This window comes from Ochotona princeps, chromosome 32, assembly GCF_030435755.1.
Source record: "Ochotona princeps isolate mOchPri1 chromosome 32, mOchPri1.hap1, whole genome shotgun sequence".
In the NCBI taxonomy this organism is placed as follows: domain Eukaryota; kingdom Metazoa; phylum Chordata; class Mammalia; order Lagomorpha; family Ochotonidae; genus Ochotona; species Ochotona princeps.
In genome coordinates this window covers 5,158,561-5,182,178 of record NC_080863.1, presented here as the reverse complement: position 1 = coordinate 5,182,178, position 23,618 = coordinate 5,158,561, and the positions used below count along the sequence as shown (strand labels likewise).

At 46.9% G+C, this 23,618-nt stretch overlaps 2 protein-coding genes across 3 annotated transcripts; one reads left to right on the top strand and one right to left on the bottom strand.

Annotated features, from left to right (window-relative positions):
* Positions 1–298: 298 nt before the first annotated feature.
* Positions 299–5,480, bottom strand: LOC101527236 (arylamine N-acetyltransferase 2). Of its 2 annotated transcripts, none has more exons than XM_004591393.4 (2): positions 5,426–5,480; positions 299–1,216 (listed from the first exon to the last, which is right to left on the bottom strand). In XM_004591393.4, exon 2 carries the CDS (start codon positions 1,209–1,211, stop codon positions 339–341), a length of 873 nt encoding a protein of 290 aa, XP_004591450.2. In that variant the 5' UTR covers positions 1,212–1,216; positions 5,426–5,480; the 3' UTR covers positions 299–338. The 2 variants fall into 2 exon arrangements, with proteins under 2 accessions (XP_004591450.2, XP_058513476.1); XM_058657493.1 differs by having other exon boundaries at positions 5,320–5,456.
* Positions 5,481–10,030: 4,550 nt separating this feature from the next.
* LOC131478393 (arylamine N-acetyltransferase 2-like) lies at positions 10,031–16,071 on the top strand. The gene is given in 3 exon segments (XM_058657487.1): positions 10,031–10,146; positions 15,106–15,804; positions 15,807–16,071. Coding segments are annotated over 3 exon segments (888 nt in total). The 5' UTR covers positions 10,031–10,133; the 3' UTR covers positions 15,983–16,071.
* Positions 16,072–23,618: the final 7,547 nt, after the last annotated feature.

Sequence of the window (23,618 nt, the reverse complement as noted above, 5' to 3'; positions counted from 1 at the left end):
AGACTTTCTGGTATTAATCAGAAATAATGACACATTCATTTAAAATGCCTTTATTATGGTTTTATTAATTTTGCCAAGGAATATTGTAATATAACAATATTCAAAAATCTTTAAAATTATTGTGTCGATATCTTTAGAGGTATAATTATTTGATGTGTAGGATTTTCATCAAAACAGTATGAGTGTTAGGATATGATCTGGCATCAGCTGATCATTGGTGACTAATTGATAAATACACAATAATTTGACATTCTATTCATTGCTGTTTTCCACATTTGTTTTCGTACACTAAAAGGTTTAAGTACTTGCAAGACTGAACATCATTTTTTCTTCTTACTCTAAATAGTAAAGGATTTAATACCCTTTTTGGATACAAGCTTTTTTCCCAACGAAATATTAAATATGGTTTTCAGCACTTCTTCAACTTCCTCCTCAGTTAGAGTTTTAAACTCTACCAGATCAGTATTTTCTTTGTAGTTGAATATCCGGGAAGTGAGGACAAACCCCACCAAACATTGAACCCCTTCTGGGGTCTGCAAGGAGCAGAATGATTTGTCCAGGAACACAGATGATGGAGATTCCTGGAGGTACGTGTTCGCAGGCTCAAATTCCTCAATTGTTCGAGGTTGAAGAGTGAAGCTGTAGAGCTTTTGGTAGATCTTCTTTTCCAGGAGTTCAGAATTCAGGAATTCTTCATTTGGAATATACTGCTGTTTTCTGATTTGGTCCAGGTACCAGGTCTCACCCTCTTCTCTCACACGGAATATGCTAGGCACCTGGGGCTGATCCTGGTCAGGAATCAGCTCCACAGGCTGCCACATTTGGTAGGAGCGTCCAAACCCCGCATCCACAATGTACTTCCTGCCATTGATGACCACCAGCACTAGAAGGTGAATCATGCCCGTGCTGTATGTGTCATTTCCACCAAAATAAACATACCCTCCTAACATTGTGACCTCAAACCCGGTGGTGGCCAAAGCCCAGTACAGAAGATAGTTGACCTGGAGACACCATCCACCTCGATTCTTCCTCACAATCTGATCAAAAATGGCCTCTAAGCCCAGCTCCATGGACTCCCCACAGTGCAGACTAAGGTTCTCATAGGGAACAGTCCTGATCTGGTGCTGAAGAATGCCCGTCAGTGATTCCAAGTCCAGTTTGTTCCCAGGGTTCTTATAACCAATCCTTTTGTAGTACGCTTCAAGATCCATGATCCCTAAGCAAAACAGAGGAAGACCAAGTTGTAACGCTTTTGAACTTGGATGTACTTGGGTGGCTAATAATAGCTGTAACCTGTCTAAATATGGAAATGGGCAGGTTAAGACATTCATTTCCCACGTAGGAGTGCCTGTCAGGGCTCAGCATTTAGCTCTGGCCTCCAGGTTACAGCCCTGAGAGGCAGTGTTGATGGCTCAACCAATTGATGCCTGTCCCCCAGATGGGAACCTGGATTGAACCCTCAGTCCTTGACTTCTGCTCGGCCCACCCCAGCCCTATCCTGGCTCAGCCCAGTGAACCCCAAGTGCTTCCCAGTGTGTGGGAGTCCTTTCTGTCTCCCTCTTCCTCTCTTCTCTACATCAGAGTGCCTGGTTTGGGTTCCACTCTGCATTTAATTTAATCCAGCTTCCTGCCCGTGTGCACTTTGTAGGGCAGCAAGTGGAGGCTCATGTTCTTGGGTTCCTGCTACTCGTGTGGGAGACCTGGTTGGTGTTCCAGACTCCTGACGTAGGCCTGGTCCTGCCTGGCTATTACAGGCGTTTGGGGAATGGATCTGCAGACGGTAGAACTCTTTGTGTGCCTCTATTTATTTATATGCTTCTCTGCTGTTTAAGTGAAATGTAAATCTATCAATAAAGTATTAAGTTGGAAAATGGGCTGGAAATCTAGATTAATGATGAGCTAAATGATACATGTATATTAGGTGATTTTCTTGGTGTGAATAAAAACCAAAACTGCATCTGGTACTAATTACTGTAGGCTCATTAATAGTTCTAGATTTAGCAGAATTGTACAGTTTAGTACGTAGTATTCACATTTATCTGACCGAGCCAACTTCCCCTTTTAGCTAAAGATTATCCAAAGTTCCCCTCCAAAAGCTTTTATTCACTCACTTAATGATTGCCTGCTCTATTGATTTAATTATTAGTTTACCTAGTACACAGTGGGAATCAGCTGCTGACCTAGCATTTGCTTGTCTGCATAAAGCTTACATTTTAGGCAGAGTTAGAATTACACAGATCGTGAACCCAAGACCAATAAGTAGAACAGATAGTCGGTCGGGCTGTAACAAGTCCCCTGGGGAAATAAGGTAAAACTCTGAATCTACAACCTGACCCAGGATCTCCTGCCCGAGAACTTACCCAAATACAACGAAATGGACAGATGAAATTGTCTATCCATTCCATTGATCATTCACAAGAGCTTAGATATGCCATCAACCAAGATGTACAATTGACAACTAGATGATGTAAAAGTGGCACATGCCCTTTGGAACGTCACTCACTTATAAAAATGGATTAATTTTTTACAGCACGATGTTTGCATTTGAGAATCATTATGCTTAACGAAAGCAGCCAGTTTTCAAAAAGGCAGGGCTCAAATGTCTTCTCGAAAATGTGCAGTTGAGAGAGAACACAAAAACACACAGACCGAGACAGACATTGTGGGACACTGCAGTTGTATCTACCCCTTGCTCACACTCCTGTGGGACTCTGGTCTTCCTGTTTTCACTTATTGAATATCATGATTAGTGGTCAACTAATTGAAATTATGTCTGTGAAGATCAAAGAAAAACTGAAGATTCAAAAAAAGATTTAAAATGCAAGAATTCACTTGCGATGAAACGAATCCAATTCAAGCAGAAAATAATATGAACTACAAAGTATTTGTTATACGTCCATGGAAGAGTAAATGTGCAAAATGCCATCAATGCGGTGACAAAATTACACTGTTTCACGTAATAAGCACCTCAGACATTAGCAAATGGAGTGAAGACATAAGCAAAGCCAGCACGTGAGACATGATAACGGGAGTAGTAGACACGGCACATGCAGGCTTGCGCAGTGGGAACACTGGATACTTCTGGGGAAGACTGGTGGAAAAGATAAGCCCATAGCAATGGAAAAGCTAAGAGGCACAGAAAGAGTCAAAGACGACCAACTGTGAAGAGACTTGGTGCCTCTCTAGAGAACTCACAGGTGTCACTGGGTGGGAACTTGGCTGTGGGTGAGGGACCTCGACACCATTTCATTGGCTAGCGCTTAGGGTTCTGGCCTATACTCCTCAGGAGCTGCGATCTTTTGACTTGTCCGCTGAATTCCTTATTTAGCAGAGTACTAAGACCTTGGTTATGATTGTTGGAACTGGATAGGCTACTGGGAAACACGCAGTTAACGTCACACAGGGCAAAATGAGCCCCACTTAAGAATGGCCGAGGGAGTGTCATGATGGCATTTTATAGCCACAGCTTCTGAAGGCTAGGACCCCGGAGCGGCTTGCTTGCCTGGGTCATCCCAAGCGGACAGGAGCACCTATAGAGTGCTGGCTTTGATGAACACCTCTGAAGAGAGTCTTTCGTCCATTCAATCTCCACCAACCCCCTTACTGGAGTGGACACGGATCTCTGAACAGGTTTTATTTTAGAATAACAGTTTCTTTGCTTGTGGATCCTTGTATCAAGGCCTGGATTTCAGGAACCAGGCTTAATTCATCAGACGGTGCTTTTGGAAAGACTGTGAAAGAAATGTTAGACACACAACATAAGGCAACGCCCAGAAGGACGTAAACGCCAGAGATCACATGGATGTTCGCTGTTTTGTGGAATTTGTCAACATTCAGTCTTTGGACCAGCATCTGAGATTTATTCCTAAGTGGCTTGCCACACAAATCACAAATAAACTTTTTTGGATGTATCTAGGGAGAGCAGACTGTCATGCAGAAATCTTCGTTGAAGTCTGTACTTCAGGTTATGTACATCATTCAGGTACAATAGTCATTTTCAACCATTTTTACATGTAATATGTTTATTATTACCACCAAATGCAGTTCTAACCAGGAGCCACAAAGCAGATTGCCCCAAAGGTGGACGGCCCACAAGATCTTGCTGCAACATCACCAGGACTGTGACACACAAATCCACCAACTATACAATGATCTGCAGGCACCTCCATAGAGTTCTGAAACACTGATAAAAGACTTCTAGGGAGAGCTAACAGGTGGCTTTTCTTTCTCTGTATATGATGCTGTTCTCCTATCCCTGCTTCTTTCTTACTGTCATAGGGAGGGACCTAGCATTCCATTAGGTCGCTAATACAACCCCTCCGTTCCCTATCCTTTGACAGCCTGATGGCTGGGACAACTCGACAAAAGGATCATTATACAACAGACGTCAATGTGCAGAAGACCAGTGTGTCAGCGTGACAACTAGGGAAAACCAGCAGTGGCCAGGCAGGCAGTGGGCACAACGTGCAGGCCAGCAGAGCCCATCTAAAGGGAAGCAGGTGCCACAGCTGAAGATAGTACAGGTCAAACAGAGCGGGCCTGGTGGGCAGCATGCAGGAGAGAGCTCCTTCTGAGGGGGAGAACAGAGTCAGCTTTGTTCAGGCACCGAACTGAACAAGACCAACAAGTGTTCAGATGTGTTGGGCACGGAGCCACAGCACAGAAACACTTGGGAGAGCCAGCCCAAAGGTCCCTGCTTCCTGGGACTGCTTGCCTAGCCAGGGTCCCCTCTCCTGTGGCATTCTGCAAGTCTGTCAAGGGGTGAGGGCTTCAGTCTGATTTACACTGTAAAACGAATATTCCATCATTTAGAGCTCCCACTACACCTCGCTCTGACATAAAGCTTGCCTGGGGAAATCTGCTAGACACAGTCTTAAGCCACACAATTCAATATCCACAGACCTTTGGGATCACTGTGGGATTTCTGATCAACAAATGCAAGAGGAGCAGGAAGTGTTCTGAGCCTGCTGCCTGCAGGACTGGGTCCTCTGGGCTGTCTCCTGGAGGGCTGAGAAGAGGTACAAACGCTATTACAGCCACCCAAGAGGGGAAGCCAGGAGGCAAGTTCCTCTCAGCACACTGGTCGTCTTCTAACACACATATTGAATCCCTGCAGCAAATCTTTCAAGTAGGCACTGCTATTAGCTCCATTTGGCTGATGCAGAAATGAACGTTTAAAACCTGAATGCTTGCCCAAGTGCTCACAGCTCGAATGTGGTGTGGCTGAAGGAGGCATCTCACATTCCCCATCATGCTGTAAAGCAGCCATGGCATTATGCTCCAAGCCTGGGCCACCTGCACTCCGGACACACTATAGACCTGAAATTCCCATCGATGGTGTAGTCTGGTATCCGGCCTCCCAAGAGAAGTAGAATTAAGCCCACATGTCAAAGTGTGCTGCAAGTTCCAGAGGAGCTCCACTTACCCAGTTCCAGGGCCAGAGACCAGGAAGCAGCCTGAGAGCTGAAGGCAGCCCTTTCGCTTTCAGATTCCACAGGAGGAGTGCCTTTATTCACGTTCTAGATGCTCCGCCTCTGAATTCAGTCACTTAGTCCTATCAGCTCTGGGAGTGTGGTCAGGAGGCTTCCAGCTGCCCAAGGGCATCTCTGAGTCAGATCTTCCCACTGAGCAGGTCCTGGGCACTCTCTGCCAGCTCTGCTGCCTTTGGGCTTCACAGGCTTCCTGCTGGCCTGGAGCCTGGAGCCAGGAATTCAGAGAGGTGACAGTGAGGGTTGGGACAGGGTCCAAGGACCACAGATCCTGCAATGTGGAAGAAGCCACAGAAGATGGGGGGCTTTATTCACACGCCCAGCTTGTGATCAATTCCTGTAAGGCCTGTCTCTTGTGATTTTCCTAGTTTGATCCCTGGTCCTCACTCCGGCTTGCCTCTCTGAAGGCACAGCATAAGGTGTTGATTGCAAGCCCAGGCCTAAGCCATGACTCCCACCTGTCATAGTGCTGTGTGTCTGCCTATATTTGATTTACATCCAAGATGTTGGTCTACAACTCCTGCTGTTTTATATGCCTTTCTCACTATTGTACTTAAAAAACATTGATGGCATTTTGCTATACTTTTGGCCCCTACTTCTGTTAACATCCTCCAGTCTCATGCTGCATGGATCTGGGACTCTCTGCCTGAATGTTTTCATGAAACCTGGACTTGGGCAGTAGATGCACCTGCAAATTAATGCCCCAGGGACCACAGCTCAAGAATGATGAGAGTTTGAGGGTAAAAGCCCCTGGTTCTAGACACTCCAGTACTTACACTGAGGCAGTGCAGCACTGCCACCTGGTGTCGTCCAATGGTGTCACAATCCCTTAGTCCACAGGAAACTGGCCAAGAATGTATCTTGAACTGTGGGTTCCTCAGCTGCCCTAGCCTCACTGTCCCACTCCTGACCTGGTGCTTCCTGCAGATCCACATCTCAGCCTCTGCTTTTGCAGGAACTCCCCCCACTCAGGGTATTATTCCACTTAGGAGTTGCCCTGGAGACAGATGCGTGGCTTCCTCCACCTCCCAGTGCCTGTAACACTGACAGGATGCAGGATTCTTTGTGCATTCCTTGGGGGTTCACAGGAGCAGTCTGCAGGCATGGTTCACTGGGGGCAAGGCAGATGCATCCAGGGCTCCCTGGGCACCACCAGGTTTCTCTCCTCTGTAATGTAGAAGAATGCCCATCTTTCTTCTTTCCCAGTTGACACGTGGTAGTAGAACCTGCACGTGTCTGTGAGCCTCATGGATGCGGTGTGATGGGTCAGTGTTGCTGTTAACTCCTCCTTCTCGGATTGCTAGTGAGTGTGAACATCTCTTCACAACTCTATTAGACGGCAGATCTCTCCAGGAAAAAAAAAGTGTGTCTGTAGTTGGAAAGGGAGGGGATGGCAGGAAAGATCTCTAGAATGTGGGGTCGGAATCTGGACAATTTCTAGAGTATGGGCAGGGAAATTTTAATTGATGATGAGTTATTTTTCTCTTGATTCTGGGAAATTTTGCACAGGGAAATCAAATGTTACAACACAGATTAGCAAATGTATTACTCTGAGATTGTTTCTATTGTAATTGCCACCATGGTGTTGGCCCAGGACTGTCTGAGGCTCTGGCACCATCAGTATCAAGCTAGTGCCTTTGACAATGAACTTGGGGCCACGCTGGTCCCAGTGGAGGCTCAGAGATGCAGAACGGATTCAGTAGCTCTTTAGGCGTTCCCTAACTCCATCCAGACCCACACAGCAGTGGTGCGTTTGTGACAGGCTGGGTTTTGGGTGCTCTATGAGCTGAGATCAGGGCATGTGAGCAAACATGCACATAGTCGCCATCTAGTGTTGCACAGTGGCAATGACTACTTCAGGTTCCAAGAAGAGCAGGCTGAGCAGACAGAAATATACACCGAATCCATCAATGTATATCAGATATTTTTAGCATATTTGTTGAAATTACTTTCCTTTATCCATTGAATGTTTTTGACAACTTTATCAATAATCAGCTGAATGTCTGTACACGTGTTAATTTCTGGGTTCTCGATTCTGCTCCATTGATCTCTGTGTTGGTTTTATGCCAGTATCATTTTATTGTAATGACTATAGCATTGTAGTTTGCTTTGAAATCAATCATGGATTATGATGCTTTCAACTTTATTTTGCTACATTTTCATTTTTGTTTTCTTTTTAAAATTTAGTTTTTGTTATTTTTTTCTTTTTTTCTTTCTTTTTTAATTTAAGTCACATATACAGAGAGGAGGAGAGACAGAGAGGAAGATCTTCCATCCGATGATTCACTCTCCAAGTGATGCAACAGGTGGTGCTGAGCCGATCCGAAGCCAGGAGCCAGGAGCTTCTTCCGGGTCTCCCACACAGGTACAGGGTCCCAAGGCTTATGGCCATCCTCAACTGCTTTCCCAGGCCAAAGGCAGGGAGCTGGATGGGAAGTGGAGCTGCCTGGCAAGGTCAAGGCGAGGACTTTGGCCACTAGGCCACTGTGCTGGAACCATATTGTACTACATTTTCACTCTCAAGACTGTTTTGCCAATTCCGGTTCATTGATGGTCCATACAATTTTCAGGTCTTTATTCTAATTATATGAAGAATTAATTGAAATTTTAAATGGATTGCCTTAAGTAGTACAGACATTTTACCAACCCTGAAGACCTTTCATTTCTTTGGTTAAACTGATTTCAAAATACAGTATTCTCAGAGTTGCTGTGAATAAATTTCTTTTCGGACTTCCTCTTCAGAAAACAATCCTTATTGGTGTAAAAGGTACTGCCATCTTTAACGAGCTGATGCTGTGTGTTTCAACTATACTGACCTGGCGCAGTAATTCCAGAAACATTTCATTAGCCCCTGTGTCTTCTCCATGGACCAGCCGCATCCCCTTCCGACACGGGCATTTGGCCTTCCTGCTCTGACGCCTCTGCGCCCTCGTTGTCTTCCCTAAGAGCCATTGCTAACGTGTCCAGTGCTGTGTTGTCTGCAAGCGGCAAAACTGAATATCCTTGCCCTGTTCCAGACCCTGGGGAAATGCTTCCACCTTGTCTCCACTCAGCGTGATGTTGGCTACGAGTCTGACATGTAGGCTCTTACCTTTATGAGCTGTGGTTCTTCCCCTGATGTGGGGAGAGTATTCATCACAGAGCAGTGTGAATCTTATCATGTGTTTTCTCAGAGAAGGGGGAGTTAACAGCAACACTGACCCATCACACCGCATCCATGAGGCTCACAGACACGTGCAGGTTCTACTACCACGTGTCAACTGGGAAAGAAGAAAGATGGGCATTCTTCTACATTACAGAGGAGAGAAACCTGGTGGTGCCCAGGGAGCCCTGGATGCATCTGCCTTGCCCCCAGTGAACCATGCCTGCAGACTGCTCCTGTGAACCCCCAAGGAATGCACAAAGAATCCTGCATCCTGTCAGTGTTACAGGCACTGGGAGGTGGAGGAAGCCACGCATCTGTCTCCAGGGCAACTCCTAAGTGGAATAATACCCTGAGTGGGGGGAGTTCCTGCAAAAGCAGAGGCTGAGATGTGGATCTGCAGGAAGCACCAGGTCAGGAGTGGGACAGTGAGGCTAGGGCAGCTGAGGAACCCACAGTTCAAGATACATTCTTGGCCAGTTTCCTGTGGACTAAGGGATTGTGACACCATTGGACGACACCAGGTGGCAGTGCTGCACTGCCTCAGTGTAAGTACTGGAGTGTCTAGAACCAGGGGCTTTTACCCTCAAACTCTCATCATTCTTGAGCTGTGGTCCCTGGGGCATTAATTTGCAGGTGCATCTACTGCCCAAGTCCAGGTTTCATGAAAACATTCAGGCAGAGAGTCCCAGATCCATGCAGCATGAGACTGGAGGATGTTAACAGAAGTAGGGGCCAAAAGTATAGCAAAATGCCATCAATGTTTTTTAAGTACAATAGTGAGAAAGGCATATAAAACAGCAGGAGTTGTAGACCAACATCTTGGATGTAAATCAAATATAGGCAGACACACAGCACTATGACAGGTGGGAGTCATGGCTTAGGCCTGGGCTTGCAATCAACACCTTATGCAGTGCCTTCAGAGAGGCAAGCCGGAGTGAGGACCAGGGATCAAACTAGGAAAATCACAAGAGACAGGCCTTACAGGAATTGATCACAAGCTGGGCGTGTGAATAAAGCCCCCCATCTTCTGTGGCTTCTTCCACATTGCAGGATCTGTGGTCCTTGGACCCTGTCCCAACCCTCACTGTCACCTCTCTGAATTCCTGGCTCCAGGCTCCAGGCTCCAGGCTCCAGGCTCCAGGCCAGCAGGAAGCCTGTGAAGCCCAAAGGCAGCAGAGCTGGCAGAGAGTGCCCAGGACCTGCTCAGTGGGAAGATCTGACTCAGAGATGCCCTTGGGCAGCTGGAAGCCTCCTGACCACACTCCCAGAGCTGATAGGACTAAGTGACTGAATTCAGAGGCGGAGCATCTAGAACGTGAATAAAGGCACTCCTCCTGTGGAATCTGAAAGCGAAAGGGCTGCCTTCAGCTCTCAGGCTGCTTCCTGGTCTCTGGCCCTGGAACTGGGTAAGTGGAGCTCCTCTGGAACTTGCAGCACACTTTGACATGTGGGCTTAATTCTACTTCTCTTGGGAGGCCGGATACCAGACTACACCATCGATGGGAATTTCAGGTCTATAGTGTGTCCGGAGTGCAGGTGGCCCAGGCTTGGAGCATAATGCCATGGCTGCTTTACAGCATGATGGGGAATGTGAGATGCCTCCTTCAGCCACACCACATTCGAGCTGTGAGCACTTGGGCAAGCATTCAGGTTTTAAACGTTCATTTCTGCATCAGCCAAATGGAGCTAATAGCAGTGCCTACTTGAAAGATTTGCTGCAGGGATTCAATATGTGTGTTAGAAGACGACCAGTGTGCTGAGAGGAACTTGCCTCCTGGCTTCCCCTCTTGGGTGGCTGTAATAGCGTTTGTACCTCTTCTCAGCCCTCCAGGAGACAGCCCAGAGGACCCAGTCCTGCAGGCAGCAGGCTCAGAACACTTCCTGCTCCTCTTGCATTTGTTGATCAGAAATCCCACAGTGATCCCAAAGGTCTGTGGATATTGAATTGTGTGGCTTAAGACTGTGTCTAGCAGATTTCCCCAGGCAAGCTTTATGTCAGAGCGAGATCCAGTGGGAGCTCTAAATGATGGAATATTCGTTTTTCAGTGTAAATCAGACTGAAGCCCTCACCCCTTGACAGACTTGCAGAATGCCACAGGAGAAGGGACCCTGGCTAGGCAAGCAGTCCCAGGAAGCAGGGACCTTTGGGCTGGCTCTCCCAAGTGTTTCTGTGCTGTGGCTCCGTGCCCAACACATCTGAACACTTGTTGGTCTTGTTCAGTTCGGTGCCTGAACAAAGCTGACTCTGTTCTCCCCCTCAGAAGGAGCTCTCTCCTGCATGCTGCCCACCAGGCCCGCTCTGTTTGACCTGTACTATCTTCAGCTGTGGCACCTGCTTCCCTTTAGATGGGCTCTGCTGGCCTGCACGTTGTGCCCACTGCCTGCCTGGCCACTGCTGGCATTTCATCTTCACGTGTAGAAACAATTTTTTTCTGGAGACAGTTGTTATAGAGACTCCTTTCTGCAGGAATTGATGTTAGCTCATTTGTGAAAGAGTAGCTGACTTGAGCTTTGTAGATTAAGTTATGTGGTTTCTATCCTGTTCATTTGGTCCTCGTGTGTATTTCTGTCCTAGTATCAGGCAGTTTTCATTGGGAATCCCCTCTAGCTTTTCGTGCCATCTGGGATTGTGCTAACTGTGGCTTTTGCTTTCATTGTTTCACTTTGGTTTTATTATTCTGGGTTTCGTATATTTCCACATGATTTTCAGCATCTTTTTCCGCATCTGAGATAAGAGTCTCTACATTTTGCTGAGGGTGACCCTGATGTGGGACTTGCTTTGGGGAGTGCACTCATTTTGCTGATACACATTCTTCCAATCCAGAAATATCAAAGGTTGTCCTTTTCTCTGTGTCTTCTGTTTCTTTCACTGTAGAGGCTTTCACACGCCTGGTTAAATCTATTTTAATAGGTTATGCCTATCCCAAGGTACTTAGCTTCTTTTTGTAGCTACTGAACTTATCATTTCAGCCCTGCCATTGTTTTTGTATGGAGACAATTTTGAGTTGTGTGTGTTTTTATACCCTGCACTTCTACTAAATGTTCTAGTGAGTTCCAATAGTCTCTTACTGGACTATACACAGGAGCGTGTGCGCGTGTTTGTGTGTATGTGTACACAGATGCATATTTCAATTCTATTTTTGGCTTTTATGTGATTTCTGAATCTAGTATGTTCAGTATTGGGCTTCAACTCTGCAATATATTCAGTGGAGCTGAAGGAAGACGAACATGACAAGAGATAATTAGCTGGCAGATTCTTTCTGCTGACACCCTATTTGAACAGCACAACCTTGTTTTTCTACCCATATATATTCAATTATGTTTATCCCCTAAAGGAAGAGCAGGCACCTCCTCCACAAACTGGTCCTTAGCGTTTGGCAGGTGTGGCGCTGACCTGGGACGTGCAGCGTGACTGCGTCCTCCTGGCTCACTCCATGGAAAAAAGGTCTTCTGCCTAGCTGCCTTGGAGTTCCATCCTGGCGTCCCGCAGGGCCTTCATTCTTAGCATCTGTCCATCACTGCTGCTCCAGGCTCCTGTCACTCTCTTCACCCCCTCATCATCCATGCCACTCAGCTGTCACTTCCCCATCTCCGTGAGTCTTCGAGCTTCTCCATGATTTAGTTTGTGAAAACTACGCTTCTTGCTTTTGAGAAAAGTTGTGCTGCATTTTTAAGTTTATGTTTCCTAATGTTTTGCTCTAGAGTTTGAACTGGGAAGAAAATACCCTAAGTCACCTAAATTAACACTGAAGACCAATCCTCTTTCATCTTGCTAAGGAAGGCACTGGGTGCTTTTCTGAGAGTCCTAGGTGAACGCCCTAGGTGCTACATCGCTCCACAGAGGTGCTACACACACTCCACAGGGGTAACAGGTGTTCAGGTGGCCATGGTCCTGGCAACAATTTTCCAAGTGGAGTTCACATTTCACCTTGAATCTCGGCTTTAGTAAGGGAAGATTTCTTGTGTTTAGTCAAAGAATACACAAATGTTATTAGATTATAACATGAAGCCATTATCCAGACCCTTAAAAAAGGTTGCCTCGTTTTGAAAGCACTTGCAGGAGCCAAATCCTAACTCCACATTTTATCTGAAATAGAAACTTGAGAATGGGAAGAGTGGTGGAGGAGATGGAGAGCAGCAGGGGAGGCAAGGAGAGACAAGCGCTTCAACAGAAACCACAGCACTCGCAAAGAAACAGGAAGCAAGCTCCCAGCTGAAGAGTCACGGGCTAGGCAAGAACCACGCGACCAGACCTGTAGAAACAGCTTGATTATTTCTGGGTCAGCCTTCCACTTCCATTTTTTTTATACTTGGTGCAAATCCTGTTTTATGGATCCTAGAGGGTGTGGGAGAATCTGTGTGAGTGCCAGCTGTGCTCGCTGCGCCTGCGGGAGAGGGTTTTGGGCAACAGTGCAGAGTCAGCTGAGGAACAACTGTGTAGATTCAGGGGAAATACTGGCGATACCAAGGATAGAGATGAGGAAATACTAGCGAAATGGAAAGAATGCTAGATTAACAATGAGAAGTAGGAGGATATGAAATAAATGATGTGCAGGGTGAAAACAGACCCCCAGCTTATCACCACTGAACGCAGGGCACGTGCCCCTGCTCCGTCCCATCTCAGCCTCTTGGAGCAATGACCGCTGACGTGTGTGTGCCACACCACACCTACTGTCTCAGTACACCAAGACTCTTGGCGAGCAGCTTCCAGAGACCTTCCCTAACACAATTAAACCACATGGTGCAACATGCTATAGCTGCTCACGTGATCTGAAAGGTCAAGGTGGCTTTGGGCTACATCTGGGGCTTCTCTCACCCCTTTCTCTTGTTTTCATCATTAGCAGTGCCTTCCCTTGCTTGTCCCGTCTGTTTCAGCTGACTATCCAATGAGAGGATGAACTGGCAGAGACCATAAATCAGTTCTCATCGGTCCTGAATCACATCCCAGCCACAAACCAAGCACTGGCCCTACCTGATTCTTGGACCTATCTTCAGAGTTCAACATGTACATCCAAGGGTTCAGATACAGTCAGAGAAATTGAATTGATTATGGAAAATACTATTCCAACTTTGATCCCTCCATCACTTAGAGTTCTCATCCCAGAGCGAGTACAAGTCAAACCCAGATTGTTGGTTAGGACACTGCCTTCTGTCTCACCCCATCTCAGCAAACTTTCCCTCTCACTCTGCTACAGTCACCATGAGTTCTTCGATGTCCTTGGAACACTCTGGAAGTTCCTAACACAGGCTTAGAACATTCAGTTCCCTCTGTCTGGAATCGCCTTGCTCAAGCTCTTCCTCTAACTTTGTTAACAGCTTGTTGAGGCTCTTTGGGCACTTTATTTGAACATGGAAGCTCTTCCTGTATCCTTATTAGTCCCTTCGTTTGCCTTACTTTCCCCCAGAGGACTTGTTACAGCCTGACTGACTATCTGTTCTACTTATTGGTCTTGGGTTCACGATCTGTGTAATTCTAACTCTGCCTAAAATGTAAGCTTTATGCAGACAAGCAAATGCTAGGTCAGCAGCTGATTCCCACTGTGAGGTAGGTAAACTAATAATTAAACCAATAGAGCAGGCAATGATTAAGTGAGTGAATAAAAGTTTTTGGAGGGGAACTTTGGATAATCTTTAGCTAAAAGGGGAAGTTGGCTCGGTCAGATAAATGTGAATACTACGTACTAAATTGTACAATTCTGCTAAATCTAGAACTATTAATGAGCCTACAGTAATTAGTACCAGATGCAGTTTTGGTTTTTATTCACACCAAGAAAATCACCTAATATATATTTATCATTTAGCCCATCATTAATCTAGATTTCCAGCCCATTTTCCAACTTAATACTTTATTGATAGATTTACATTTCACTTAAACAGCAGAGAAGCATATAAATAAATAGAGGCACACCGTCTGCTGATCCATCCCCAAACGCCTGTGATAGCCAGGCAGGACCAGGCCTACGTCAGGAGCCTGGAACGCCAGCCAGGTCTCCCACAGGAGTAGCAGGAACCCAAGAACATGAGCTTCCACTTGCTGCCCTACAAAGTGCACGTGGGCAGGAAGCTGGATTAAATTAAATGCAGAGTGGAACCCAAACCAGGCACTTTGATGTACAGAAGAGAGGAAGAGGGAGACAGAAAGGACTCCCACACACTGGGAAGCACTTGGGGTTCACTGGGCTGAGCCAGGATAGGGCTGGGGTGGGCTGAGCAGAAGTCAAGGACTGAGGGTTCAATCCAGGTTCCCATCTGGGGGGCAGGCATCAATTGGTTGAGCCATCAACACTGCCTCTCAGGGCTGTAACCTGGAGGTCAGAGCTAAATGCTGAGCCCTGACAGGCACTCCTACGTGGGAAATGAATGTCTTAACCTGCCCATTTCCATATTTAGACAGGTTACAGCTATTATTAGCCACCCAAGTACATCCAAGTTCAAAAGCGTTACAACTTGGTCTTCCTCTGTTTTGCTTAGGGATCATGGATCTTGAGGCGTACTATAAAAGGATTGGTTATAAGAACCCCGGGAACAAACTGGACTTGGAATCACTGACGGGCATTCTTCAGCACCAGATCAGGACTGTTCCCTTTGAAAACCTTAGTCTGCACTGTGGGGAGTCCATGGAGCTGGACTTAGAGGCCATTTTTGATAAAATTGTGAGGAAGAATCGAGGTGGATGGTGTCTCCAGGTCAACTATCTTCTGTACTGGGCTTTGGCCACCACCGGGTTTGAGGTCACAATGTTAGGAGGGTATGTTTATAGCAGGACCACCGAAAAATACAGCACGGGCATGATTCACCTTCTAGTACAGGTGACCATTAATGGCAGGAAGTACATTGTGGATGCGGGGTTTGGACGCTCCCATCAGATATGGCAGCCTGTGGAGCTGATTCCTGACCAGGATCAGCCCCAGGTGCCTAGCATATTCCGTTTGAGAGAAGAGGGTGAAACCTGGTACCTGGACCAAATCAGAAGACAGCAGTATATTCCAAATGAAGAATTCCTGAATTCTGAACTCCTGGAAAAGGAAAGCTACCGAAAGATCTACAGCTTCACTCTTCAACCTCGAACAATTGAGGAATTCGAGCCTGTGAACACGTACCTCCAGGAATCTCCATCATCTGTGTTCCTGGACAAATCATTCTGCTCCTTGCAGACCCCAGAGGGGTTCAATGTTTGGTGGGGTTTGTCCTCACTTCCCGGATATTCAACTACAAAGAAAATACTGATCTGGTAGAGTTTAAAACTCTAACAGAGGAGGAAGTTGAAGAAGTGCTGAAAACCATATTTAATATCTCCTTGGGAAAAAAGCTTGTGTGCAAATGTGGTGATAAATTTTTTACTGTCTAAAGTAAGGAGCAAAATTGTCTTTAGTATTACACGTACTTAAACCTTTTATTATATGAAAACAAATATGGAAAACGACAATGAATAGAATGTCAAATTATTGTGTATTTATCAATTAGTCACCAATGATCAGCTGATGCCAGATCATATCCTAACACTCATATTGTTTTGATGAAAATCCTACACATCAAATAATTATACCTCTAAAGATATCGACACAATAATTTTAAAGATTTTTGAATATTGTTATATTACAATATTCCTTGGCAAAATTAATAAAACCATAATAAAGGCATTTTAAATGAATGTGTCATTATTTCTGATTAATACCAGAAAGTCTTCAACACTGATTTATCACTGAATTTGTAGAAAACATTCACTGGTAACTGACCATACAGAATCCCGAGGAAGTGGTTTCCCAAGTTCTTCCTGTACTCCGTGTCCACAACATACCACCTGCACAGCTTAGGAGGAGGATCCAGCACAGAGTGAAGCGTGATACTGGCTCCAGATAAGCCAGCAGGCCTCAGGACAAGGCAGCATTGTGACTAGGTACTATGAAAATGGCTCGGCTAGAACTTCCTTCCAGGGCTCTGCCTGCATCATTTGATTAGATATAAAGACTACCTGTTCAAAATTTTCAACTTCCAGAATTAATCTGTCTTAAAGGAACAATTACCATGTGTATTAGTATAGGTATAAATCACTGAAAATCATTGCTGAAAAAGGATAAAACAACAGTATTGGCCAATACAGCACCAGGCAAAGGTTTCCTCAGGAGAATGAGGATATCATGGGCTAGCTGACTTCCCCGCAGCACAGCCTTCCCCTCGGCCTCCTTCTTGCCCTTTTGTTATGGTCTTTGATTGCCTCTGGGGTTTACTCTAAGAGAGACGATGTGAAGTTGTTGGTGTCCATCTGATTTAAATCCTATGGATACTGGGCGAATTGCTTGGTCAATGTGTGGCTCTGGCTCCTCGTGGCAAAAGGGTAGTGTACTGCTATGGGATGTTGGCTTACAGGCAGTAGCTTAACCCCCACATCGTTACACCAGCTCCCTCAATTCAGCCTGCTGGTAAAACTGGAGTTGCCTCTGCAGATAGCCCCACTGTGGAAAGAGCCTGACAGCGAGTTCTCTCATCATCCTCCAGTCTACTTTTCTTTGCTCTATTCAGAGTGCTAAACAAAAATCCAATGGAGAAATAAAGAATTGTAGACCTAACTGGCCCCAACAACCCCAATCTGCAAATTCAGCAGGATCCCTCGGAGTAGGCATTTAGCCCAGCTGTTAAGACACGTGAGTGTCACACATTAGAGTCCTGGGTTGGATACCCAGCTCTGGCTCCTGACTCCAGCCTCCTCGTAAGAGTAAAGGCCATGCTGATGGCTCAGGAATTGAGTCCCTGTCACACAGGTAGAAGGCCTGGAGTTGCAGGCTCCTGGCTTCGGCCTGGCTAAGCCCTCAACTGTTCCTGGCATTTGGGGAGTGAACCAGCTCCTAGAACTGCACTCTCTCCCTCTCTCAAACAAATAAACGAATTCTCGGGGGAGTCCACAGTGTTCATGGATAGGGACACACTCACATTGCCTTTCTCCCTGTTCTTTACCCTACGATGGCCCAGAGTGAAATAATGAATTATGTCTCTCCTTGAAGGGAAGATTGAATCAGCTGCAAACTAGTGCCCTCTGGTCATGCTGCCATGCAAGGCGTGGCCGCCAGTCCTGGAGCTGCTGCACCCTCTAGGGATCCTTGCTAAGGGCAGAAAAGAGATGGGGAAAGCAGCTCAGAAAGCTGTGGGGTAGCCTCCAGCTGCACCCGTGTGACCATCAAGCCAGCTTCCTCTTCCAGAAGACTGCTGCCTAGGAAGAGCCTCCAACTTGAAAGGCAAGAACTGGCAGTGCACGCCTGGGGGGCTCCCAGTATTTCTAGCTGTGGTCTGAAGAGGGGGGGTTGCAGCACAGACCCTGGGGATGGAGAAGGGCAGAAGGTAGCCCCTGGGGCTGTGCTGCTGCAGTTTGGCCACAGCCTGGGCAGGGAAGGACAAGCAGGCCTGGCTGTCAGCAGGGGTAGGCTGCAGAGCTGCTGGTCTCAAGGGAACGAAAGGTCTCCAGGCAACCTCCTCCCTGTCAATCATGCTCACCACCAGCTTTGATTCAACACCCAGTGAACACATGACACGCTGTCATGCTGGGTGTTGTGAAACTGAGACTTTAAGATGTGGTACTGACCTCTTCATGGAGGAAACTAATATGCAAACAACACAACGAAGTGTAACTTCAGGAACGCATAGCTTTCAGTGCTTGCCCCCGAGGGTGCTATTCCATCTCGTGGCAAGTGAGAAAGGGATGAGGTTGGCATGATACTTCAAAGAATGTTTTTCAGAGAGAAGATGTGTGAGCTCATAGGATTCCCACAGCCCGAAATGTCTGAAATGTCTGGGAATGGCAGCAATCCTGGCCCTAACTTACTTGACTTCCTTGTTAAAAAATGTATGTATCCTTTGAAAAGGAGAGAGGGAGACGGAACAGAGGGAGGGAGTGATAAGCAGGGAGCTGTGTAAGTGGAGCCCGATGGGAAGCTAACACCACAGGCAGAGTTTTAGCCTGCTACACTACGAAGCTGCCCTTCTCACACACTGCATGTTGCTTTATGGAATCTCAACAGTGGGATATCAAAGCCTGCTGTTTACATTGTGTAGGCTTGGTGACCCAGACCGGGGTCCGAAGACATGCAGCACCTGGAGCCCGACACTGTGGCCCCCAGCACTCAGAACGCTGCTTCCGTAAAAGGTGACTTGAGATAAATCTTTCCATCCTTAGTTCGCAGAGTCCAAAGGAGCAAAAACCTGTGGCAGGTCTGAAGTGTTAATTTAAGATCTGGGATGGAACCCAGCCCTGGCAGAACCCAGGACTGCTATGCCACCTTTGCAGGTAGGCCTGAGGTACCTGGCCCTTGTCCTGCCTGGGATGTCCTTGGGGTGACCCAGTGGTGTGTAAGAAGCTGTGGTTCTTGGCCAGCCCTCTACGTTAGGTCTAACAACCCACTCTTTAGACACACCACAGGCAGGCCTTGAGCTCGTCCACCATCTGGCCTCCTGTGTGTTCCTACCATGTCCATGGCAAACAGGCGATTCCAGGACCAGGGAACTCCCAGCAGCAGCCATACTGATGTGGGAGCAGTGTGCAAGGCGGCAGCAGCAGAAGGAGGCTTTTGGTGTCCTGGGCTGAACAAGGCAGGCTTTGCAGAGCCAAAGTGAATTGCCCTTCCTCCCACCCTGGAAGCACCGCCCGTGGTCCTGGCCTAAGCCCACGGAGTTGAGATGAGAACGAGGGAGGATTCAGAAGCCTCTGCCACCTTTACACAAGGTCATTATGTGGAGCAAACAGGAAGCTGAGGCCTCTGGTCAGTGTAGGAGTGAGTGACCTTTAGAAACAGCTCCTGCAAAGGGTGTGGTCTGGTGGCTCATTCAACTCTTGCCTCCCTATGTGTGACAATCCTCCTGGCAGGGTCACCTGCTCAAGCCTTAAAGAGGTATACACGAGGACATGTGAACTAATCCCAGGTACCTGGTCTCTGGTTTAAATGCTTTGGTACCCGTCGTTCTGGGTATAACTTGTGTAAACCCACGCTGGGGCTGTGCTCCAAGGCCAAATATGCATTCAGAGAAGGTAACAGTGAGTTACGATCCTCACAACTGGGAACAGGCACTGAGTACCTGAAGACTCACCCTCAAAAGGGCCAGGCCCTGGGAGCTGGGGGAGCGGTGGTGGGGTGACCATTGAGGATGAGGGTCCCTCATCCTGCTTGGGATGCCCAGCCCTGAGGAGGGGGCCCAGCTCTGCCCTCTGGCTCAGAAGTCAACACTGGTCAGAAAAGGTGGCTTTGTGCGCCCTCTTGTGGCTTCCTGGGCTCCGCATGAGATAGAAACTCAGGGCTGTGCTGTTACTCACAGCCATGGTATGGGAAACTCCCCATCCTGTCCTAAAATGCTGATGGAAAAATTATTCACAGCCATAGGAATGTCACAAATGCACGTACTTTTTCATCTTAGGCCTCAGCCATGCCTCTTTCTGGTTGTGTGCACAGTGAACACCCAGACACAAGCAGAGCTATTAACTGCAACAGGCTGCTGGTGGCCCAGGGCGTCTGGGGACTGCAGTCCAGAGCTCTCCCTGCACAACCCCTGCCTCAAGGAGCTCTGGGAGTTGAAGTTTTTCCAGGTGCCCCCGGGGGATGCTGGGTAGTGTTGTCTGGCAACCTGTGGATTCTGGGTGCTGGTGTTTGGTACCCTGCACGCACAGTCCTCACGCTGCTGACCCTCCAGCGACACTGGGCCCACCCTGAGGCACACACTCGCCTGGGCCCTCACCCAAGGGGAGCTGGCTGGCAGCCTGTGGCCTGGGAAAGGAGCGGAGCATGGCTGCAGAAGGCCAGACCCTGGAATCTGCGCCCATCTTCCACTCGCAGGTCTGAGCCAGGTGGAAAGCTCCCAGGGGGCGGCAGGGACCGGATGTGCATACATTCCAAGCTGCCATCTGTCAAACTGCCCCAGCCCTTCCAAGAGGAGTAAGGAGAAGTGGACAGAGCTCTGCGGGCCTCAGGCCAGTGCAACGCCCTCAGAGCACCGCTGTTTGTGGCAGGAAAAGGCGGCAAGCCCGTGGGAACCCGGGGAAGGTCTGGGCCACGCAGCAACTCCTGCGCAGATCGAGGCAAGAAGACAGGCCACATGGGGACTCTGCGGCTGGAAATCTAAAGGCAGACGCTTAACATTTAATGTAAATGGGATCTGCCTAAATTATGAAACATTTCCAAACATGTTTCTACACTGCCATTTTATCAGGATGTTATTTTGTATTAAACTTATTTTCAAAACCCTTAGAAATCTTCAAAATTTTATTTTATGTTCTTATAAAGATTTATTTGTTTATATTAGAAAGGTAACAGGGAAAAGGAGAGACAAAGATCTTCCATTTGCCGCTACACTCCCACAACGGCCGGAGCCAGGAGCTCAGGGCTGCTTCTGATCGCCCCCACAGATGCAGGGTCCCAAGGCTTTGGGACATGCTCTCCTGCTGACCCAGGCCAGAAGTTCTAGTCCCTGTGGCCCTGCTTCCCATCCAGCTCCCTTCCTGTGGCCTGGGAAAGCAGTCGAGGACGGCCCAAAGCCTTGGGACCCTGCACCCGCATGGGAGACCTGGAAGAGGCTCTAGGCTCCTGGCTTCGGATCGGCACAGCTCTGGCCTTTGCAGCCACTTGGGGGAGTGAATCAACAGATGGAAGATCTTCCTCTCTTTCTCTCCTCCTCTTTGTATATCTGACTTTCTGATAAAAATAAAAATAAATCTTTTTTTAAAAATTGTGATATTTTATGAAAATCTACATTAAATTTTAAGAAATTTTATCAAATAAAAAATATTTTGAAATCTCTTCTACTGTGTGCTTAATTTGTTATAAGTTTTTTATTAAATTTTTACAAAATCTTCAGATTTTGTGAAAATTTTGGAAACTGCATGAAAATTTAATATTTGTATTTAAATCTGAAAAGTATCATTACATAAAAATTTCAAAAATTCTGAAGAGTTAAATATAACTTTATTAAAATGTTATATAATATAAGAATTTTCTGAAAATTGTATTTTCTGAAAGTTGTATTTGGTGAGCCTGTTCTAAGGATCTGATGTGGTGGCTTAGCACGCTAATCCCCCTCCTGCAGGACTGGCATTCTGTAAAGGTGCTGGTTTGAAGAATTCCACCTGCTGCACTTCCAGTCCAGCTCCAGCAGGATTAAAGAGGGAGAGAATGGATGTCACCATGGCATTCGTTTGTTCAAAAGTTTTCAAGTTTTGCATGTTCAGAAACGACCACGTGTTCAACAGAAAGGCTTAGAGAGGCAAACATCAGATGCTGATGTAGGCGACTACACAACGAGGCTGGGGAGCGTCTCTCCACCCTCCTCTGCTCTGTGAGCAAGGAGCACGGATGTTACTTTCCTAGCCAAGCAACCTCTCATACCAACATCACCCCTGGCATGGAAAAGCCACACAGGAATATCTTCCCTTGATTCAAAGTACGGAGCAGAGCTGCTGTCCAGCTCTCACATCACTGTTTTCACACAGGAGGGGGAGAGGTCTACTGATACGCCACCAAACAAATGCAAGCTCATTATTTTTCTCTTTTGAGCAAGCAAAGCAACAAAACAGCTACAAGGAAATGCAGAGAGAGATAATGTCTATTTTGTGTACATATTTTTAAAAGATCCCGTGAGGTAGGATGTTGAATGTTTTCAACACAAAGAAATGTTGTTTGAAGGAGACCTATTTACTCTGATTAGACAGGACAGAACCCGCGCATGTACTACAGCATCAACCGGCACCATAAAGGCATACCCTGCCCGTGTGCTAACATTAGAAACATTTAGATCGGAAAAATTCCAGAATAATGCATATGAGTGATCTATGGCATGATCACAGAAACGTCTAGAGATCTGCCGTCATGCGTTAGCATGTCCAGCGGGCAAGGTTTGTGAAACAGCCTCAAGAGCCTGGCTGTGTGTCCGCATGCCCAGCTCCGCTGCGGGCAGACCTGCCGGTGCCCAAGTTCCCAGCCTCTCCGTTTGTCCCGGGGATGCTGCCAAGTGCCCCCAAGAACCAGATCCAGGGATCCCATCGCTTCTTTCAACCTCCCTCCCCTCGTTTGCAAAATCAAGATAATAATAGCATTTTCCATCAAATGACAAGAGAGAGTAAACGCAGCAAGGTATTTAAAATTCAGCGCCTAAACAAAGTGATCAACAAATGCTAAGGGCAGATTTTCTCCTATTAAACATTTTCGGCTTCTGTGTTTGTTTCTGATCATATCCTGAAACATCTGTGAAACTTTATGAAATAGCCTCTTTGGAGCTTATTCTTCTAGGATTTTAATATACTAGGCAAATCAGATGAGTTGTCTCAAACTTAGTCACTTTCCAAACACCTCCCAAATGAACAGGAAAATGGTAGCTTTGCCACTGGCAGGCAGAGGCACCGGCCAGGGCACCCCGTGGCTCGCTGCGGGGGCACACCCCGCGTGCCCCTTCTCCCTTCACCGCCTGAGCACTGTGGCTGCACACACGAAACCCAAGAAGACTTGCCTGGTCTATGGGCACCTGGGGGCTCATTAAAACCACCAGGCAGGGTACCCGTCCTCCACCTGACCCGCATCACAAATGAAGGCTGTGGATGAGGACACCAGACGAGCAAGAAGCAGACAGTGACCCAGAAGACTAAACAGGCCGCAGCTGATGACTTTACATCAACTCATGAAGCAATAGCTTGCAGATGTGAAATATAAGCATAATGTGGGAGTGCTTTAAAAAGCTCATGAAAAAGCTGTAATTAAAACATAAATTAACAAAAAGATGAATTTATTTTGATGCAAAAAAAATTTTGGAATCTATGTGCCAGTTATTTTCTTACCTGGAGCATGGCTGCTGATCAAGTGACTTGGTCAGGTGTCTAACAGTCAAGATCTGAATCCAGGCATCTCACTTCAGTGTCCACACCTTGGACACGTACCTGTCCTCTGCTACATTCCAGGTGCATTATCAGAGAGCCTTTCTGCGGATATAAACTGCAAAATATATTGAATTATTTGTTAATG